This window comes from Octodon degus, unplaced genomic scaffold (genome assembly GCF_000260255.1).
Source record: "Octodon degus isolate 3935 unplaced genomic scaffold, OctDeg1.0 scaffold00010, whole genome shotgun sequence".
Classification (NCBI taxonomy): domain Eukaryota; kingdom Metazoa; phylum Chordata; class Mammalia; order Rodentia; family Octodontidae; genus Octodon; species Octodon degus.
In genome coordinates this window covers 29,361,563-29,367,806 of record NW_004524586.1, presented here as the reverse complement: position 1 = coordinate 29,367,806, position 6,244 = coordinate 29,361,563, and the positions used below count along the sequence as shown (strand labels likewise).

Sequence of the window (6,244 nt, the reverse complement as noted above, 5' to 3'; positions counted from 1 at the left end):
TTCTTTCTTTCTTTCTTTCTTTCTTCTTTCTTTCTTTCTTTCTTCTTTCTTTTTTTTGCAGTACCAGAATTCAAACTCATGATCTTGTGCTTGTCAGGCAGGTGCTTAAGCCGCTGAGCTATCTCCTCAGCCCTTATCAAAGATATTCATTTGTTACTTTTACATTTCTAGCCAGTTGAATCTCACAGTTCTATCTCTGCTGAAACTATCTTACCAGCATTTATTTTTATCACAAGAGCCTTTAACATAACACTTTAAAATTTTTTTCTGATAATTCCAATATTTGTGCCATTTCTAGGTCTAATCCTGATCGCTGCTTTGTTTCTTTAAACTATTTTTCTTATGCTTTGGCATGCACTGTAATTTTTTCTTGAAAAGTGGGCATTTTATATAGGGCAACAGATACTGAGGCAAATAAACCTATAGTATGGGACTTCATGCTAATCTAGCCAGGGAGTTGGGCTGTGCTACTGTTTGTTTTCCTGTAGACACCAGAACCTTCATTCCTCTGGTGATTTTGCTTTTGTCTCCCCTATCGGCTTTTGGCCTTCCCATTGTGCTGATGCCCAAAGTCTATCTCTTGCAGCTCTGTTTACTATTTCTCCTGGAAGATTGCTAGTGTCGATGGAGCACAAGTAGTCCTGGAGGGGAGGAAGTTCTCAAATATTCCAAGCTTCAGTTTTGAGTATGTTGTGGGCTTTCTGTCTTCCCGGTGTAGATTCCCCCATTCTCTTGCCCAGGCTGCAGTGGATGTCCACTAGTGTTATCAGTCTATAGACCTTTTTAAATGTGTTTGCTACAGGGTCTCACTCTGCAGCTTGGACTTGGAGTGATCTTTTTGTTTTCAGCCTTCCCAGCACTGGGATTACAGGTGTGTGCCACCACGCTGTCTCAGTGGCCTGGGGCCAGCATGGCATGTGGTGCTGGGGATCGAACCCCAGTCCCTGTGCTTGCCTAAGCAGGCTCTTAATCTGCTGAGCTATCTCTCTGGCCCTTGATCTATAAACTTTAAGGATATCCCTTATTCTTCCTATGAGAATGAGATGGGGGCACCCTAAGGAAAAGTCTGCAGAGGTAGAGCCCACTCTCTCAATACTGCCCCTAAGAATTCCTTCTGAGACTCTTCCCCCTCTATGCCCTTCTCATTCTGGACTTACTTCCTCTAAGGAGATTGCCCTGAGAGCATTCAAGAACATTTCTAAGTGACTTGTAGGACAAAGGCAGGGACATGGGTGGGCATGTCATGCGAGTGTTCAATCTCTCTTCTCTGTCTTCCTTCAATATTTAATGGCAGAGCTTCAGCCACATCCAACTTCTTAATTTTCTCAGAAGTCTGAGTCCAAGAAATAATCATGAAGCCTGAAAGGAATCCATTCTCCTTCTAAGATACCTTAGCTTTTCTTTGGGGGATAACCCTGAAAATACTATTGATATCTTCTTTTTTTCTGCTGGGCTTGAAGATAGTTTTAACAGTTTGGTTAGTTTAAACATTAGGAGAGGGGCTGGGGAGATAGCTTGACAGTCTAAGCACTTGACTGGCAAGCGTGAGGACCCGGGTTCGATACTGCATGCCATGCCGGCCTCCAAAACCAGATGTGGTGGCACATGCCTATAACCCCACTGCTGGGGAGGCTGAGACAGGAGGATCACCACAAGCCCGAGCTGCATAGCAAAACCCTATACTAAATAAATAATTTTAAAAAAAATTAAAACTTAGTGAGAAAACCTCTTAAAACTTATTTTGGGCTTGGCCAAAAAAAAAAAAAGAAAGAAAAAAAAAGATAAACCACCATTTTAGACTGGGCATGGTGTTGCATGCCTGTAATCCCAGCTCTTGGGAGGCTGGAAACAGGCAGATCACTATGAGTCGATATAGTAGTAAGACCCTAAACACCCTGTAGACCGACCCTTCCCAAAAAAAACCCCAAAACAAAACAAAACAAACTTATTTTTATTAATAGAAAGTACAATGAAGACTTCATTTTCAGGGCACTTTCCCATCAAAGAACTCAAAGCTGACCAACAAACCTTATTTTTCCAGAGAACTAGAAATATTCTATAGGAATAGGTAGGGTAAGAAAGCATTCAAAACTCAAATGACTGCTATATCTCCATAATTTAATTAAACTTCTTGCCACTTGAAAAGAATGGCTCCATGAAATTTAGCTGTTCTTTTTAATTATTGATTTATTTGGTAAAAGGTGAAAGATTTATATGATCTGAAGAGAAACCAGAGTAGCACAGATTTATTTATTTGGCACAGGGTCTTGCTATGCAGCTCAGACTCATAGAGATCCTCCTGTCTCAGCCTCCCCAAGTGCTGGGATTACAGATGTGTGGCACCACGCTGTTTAGGTGGCCAGCACTGTGAACCCAGGGTTCCAGGGCAGGCATAGCATGCAGTATCAGGGATCAAAGTCAGGTCCTTGCACTTGCCAGGTAGGTGCTTAGACCGCTAGGCTATCTCCCTAGCTCCTAGCTGTTTTTTCATTCTATTTTTTCCTCAGAATATTTTACTGATCACCTTGCTGTTTGGTTGAAATAAGTTCTCACATATTGCCCCAGCAACAAAGGAATACCCCTTCTTTCTGTGAATTCCAAGTTTCACAAACAGGACAAGTACACAATGTTGTATGCAGAAAGGGGCTGCCTCTTGGCCACTTCAGTCTGGGGTAGAGTAGCAAACCATGAAGAGACCTGAGTTCTCATTGGCTTCAAGCACTAGATCTATGCATTGAGAACCAGCTCTTAAAGTCAACTTACATGCAGAAGTAGGAATGATTGGCAAGGTTCATCCTTTTAAGAGTAGATTCCCCATCAGTCTTTATACCACTACCATTTTTATAGGCGAGAAAATTTTCTCCATCTTGGTCCTTGCCAAGTTGAGAACAGGATCTTGATCCCCATGTCAGACCATAAGTACCCATCTTTCCTGTTTAATGCCACAATCAGCCACACAGCCCTGCTCACCCCCACACGCATTGCCTTGTTCTGGTTCTCATCTGTATAAAATTGAAAGGAAAAGCTTTTAATCAAGCTCTCATGGTGCTGAAACAACTTGACATTAATATACAGAAGTAATTACTAAAAGCTAATCTAACAAAAAAGGGGGACCATGATGACCTCAGGTAATTAGAGCAGTTGTGGGACCTGGGCATTATTTTTATACAGACCATGACAGCTGTAAGCAATACAGTATACACCCTGCAGTTTCCCCATTAAGGAACTGCTTATGAAAGGAAATAAAACCCACCATTACTAGCTACACACACACACACACACACACACACACACACACACACACACGCTGATATAGGATGTTCTCATGGGAGAAAAATTAGGTACTTGAGAGTGCTACCTAGTGGGCTCTGTACAAATAAAAGTGGCTTTACACAATTATTCAGATAATGATAATCAATGGTTTCACACTAAAATAAGAATGTCTAGCTACCATTTTATACTTGGATAGGAATGTAAAATTGAGCAATTAAAAATACAATTCACAGACACAGATTTCAATGGATTATTTCATGTGAGTCTAAGGATTTTCTATAGGAGTAATAAAATTGTGTCAAATGGAGAAAAAGGATTTGTATGCCAAGAAATCATTCCTCTTGGACCATGACAACTTTGAACAAAAATATTTTTCACAAAATTTCATTTTAATCATTTTCTTTTACAAAGCACAATCAATACTTAAGACTTTTCTAAATACAACTTTAGAAAATGAAGCAAAAAAATAATCTCCATAGATGCCCGGTCAAGTCCATGCTGAATGCAAAAGAATTTTTTTTTCAAAAGTGACACTTCCAAGCTTTTCAATATTCTTGATGGATCCATTTTGTCAAGGGTAAAGATGATGGCCTTTTGGGCAATGGGTCATCCAGTTCCATGATGCACAATCCTCCTGCTGGTTAACCCAAGGGGACAATAATGAAGCTGGATATGCCAACTTCTCTTTCTACAATTTCTTCTCCCTTTCCTTATACAAAGGAAGACAGTGGTCTCTACGAGGGGAAGAATCAGCCCTCTACATTCCACGTTGCCACTACCCTGTGAGGATGCCCAAGGCAATCAATTTAATTATTAACCCTATTCTGTATACATTATATAAAACTATATCATTAGGGGTTTTCTTGATGAGTAAATGAGAAATTCAAACACTGAAGAATCTACTTCTCATTATTATATTAGATGATGGGAAATCTCCACTTCAAGTTTAATGCAGAAATACTTGGAACAATCAAAGGGTGCAGGACTGTTTGTACTGCCCCTTAGTGTTCCTGGCCCCAAGCACACCAAGACCAAGACTGCTAAAATGGCAAGATATCCAGAAATGGGGATGAAGAAAGTGACCTTCTTTTTTACACACTCCTGTCCCTTAACTGTCTCCACCCAGAAGACCGGGACATTAAGGTTCTGTAAATACTGGGAAGGAGGTAGAGCCACAAATAGGATGAGCTTGCAGGCAAGAGCAAGGCAGGGGAAGTGAGAAGGAAGAGTAAAGAAGTGACATTTATTTGTTATACTTTCAATGCTGAATAACGTGGTGATTTTTTTTGCATCATTCCTTCAGTATTATCAATTCTCATTCTTTGTAGTTGTGCAAATCTATTAATGTTCAGTAATTTCACTATAAAACTCCAGAAGTAGACAAAGCAGCTGATTAGAAACAAATCAAACAAGTTTGGGGGTCTTTCAGGACCATCCCCTCCACTTCCACTCCCTGAAAAATCTTGCAATACAGTATGTTCCTAAACAGTCTTACATAGTCTAAGGCTGAACTGTTCATGTGCTACAAAGATAAACCAGACAAGCAAACATCAGTTTCCTTGGTAAGCAAAAAGCAATTCCATAAATGCAAGAAAGATCCAATGGCTACACTTCAACAAGGCCCTCCTCCCATTCTCTTGGACCCAAGGAGTTACAAGTGAGCAAGGCAAATGACATTATGTGAATACAGTTTTTAAACAATAACACACACAGATAACCCAGTGCAGGAAATAATACAACTCCCCCCCATTGTTTTCATTTGCATTTTACTTTTATTTTGTATTTTTTGCTTTAATAATGCATATTCTGTTCACGCAAAAGGTGCAAAAGACAGGAAGCAGGGGTTTAACTTGGCTGACGAAAAATCAAGCAGGGATAACATTTCTAGTTGTGTGAACAACCCAAAAGTAGGAGAAACTTGAAAAGTCACAGCTGGCACCACAGAGCACATCCAACTTCTCAGCTGCCTTCTCTTAGGACCTTTGGCTAGGGTGAGAGAAGCTGTGAAGACAGTGGCCTCTAGTGGACTTGAATAAGTGGCAGAATTTTATTTCTTTATTTTTAATTTTTTGAATCATGGTAGCTGCATCACAAAAGCTCCAATCAAGAGGGTGGTAAAAAGAAGGCACAGATCATTGCAAATACCAGATTTTCTCTTTCATTTTTTGTAAATATACCATCATATATAAGCTAAAATTTCTCTTAGGGTGGCAGGGTCTGCTGGCAGGGGAAGGGACAGGTTGGACCTAAACTTGCATATGTAATAGAATCCTAAAGGGGAATACAAAGCGAGGCAGCTTTCCACCTGAAGCAAAAGAACAAGATGCTCATTTCTGACTAAGTGTAGTACAAATACTAGAGGCATCTGTGACAAAACATGAGTAAAAATCATAAAATTATAAACTTTGTAAACGAATAATCTGAAATTACATTTTATTAATGGAAAATATCATCAAAATAGTACCACTAATGGACTAAACTGCCTGAGTTTTCATTTCGCATGAGATTTCAAAGTAGAAAAGCCTTTAGCACAATTTGCTCTAAGTCACAACCAGTGCCAGACCCAGGACTACACCATGGGGGAAGATTTTCCTCTTGGATGGAATTTGTGTTGTGCTATCAAGACTTTTGTGCTAATCTTTCAAACAGGGACATGGTGAGGCAAACCTTTAATCTTTTGGCACAAGATTATTTTGGCTGGGGCAGAAAATTTTGAGTCTTGGACTCAGGATGAATAATGTGACATCTCAGTTATCAAGTATTCACTTTGATTGAAGGGCTTTCTTTATGTCATTGACTTCCATCTATAAAGGAGAAAAAGAATCAAACAAAAGTCACACTGAACTGGCTGTTTTTATAGAAGCCGAAAGATAATCAAGCTAGTCAGCAGAAAGAAAATAATCAATCTGACAGTTTTAGAGGTAAAATGACATCTGATTGAACACTGGAAAACAATAAGTGCCAGAGACGA

General features: G+C 39.7%; 1 protein-coding gene across 3 annotated transcripts in view; it reads right to left on the bottom strand.

Annotated features, from left to right (window-relative positions):
* Positions 1 to 3,641: 3,641 nt before the first annotated feature.
* Positions 3,642 to 6,244, bottom strand: part of Sh3kbp1 (SH3 domain containing kinase binding protein 1) — a 342,524-nt gene continuing 339,921 nt past the window's right edge. For 2 of the 3 annotated variants that reach the window (XM_004625662.3, XM_004625663.3), the window contains one exon: positions 4,497 to 6,077. In XM_004625662.3, the coding sequence (XP_004625719.1) occupies positions 6,036 to 6,077 (42 nt within the window). In that variant the 3' untranslated portion in view covers positions 4,497 to 6,035. Of the gene's footprint in view, positions 6,078 to 6,244 lie in introns of all 3 variants that reach the window. The other variant, XM_023709017.1, reaches the window with a different exon arrangement.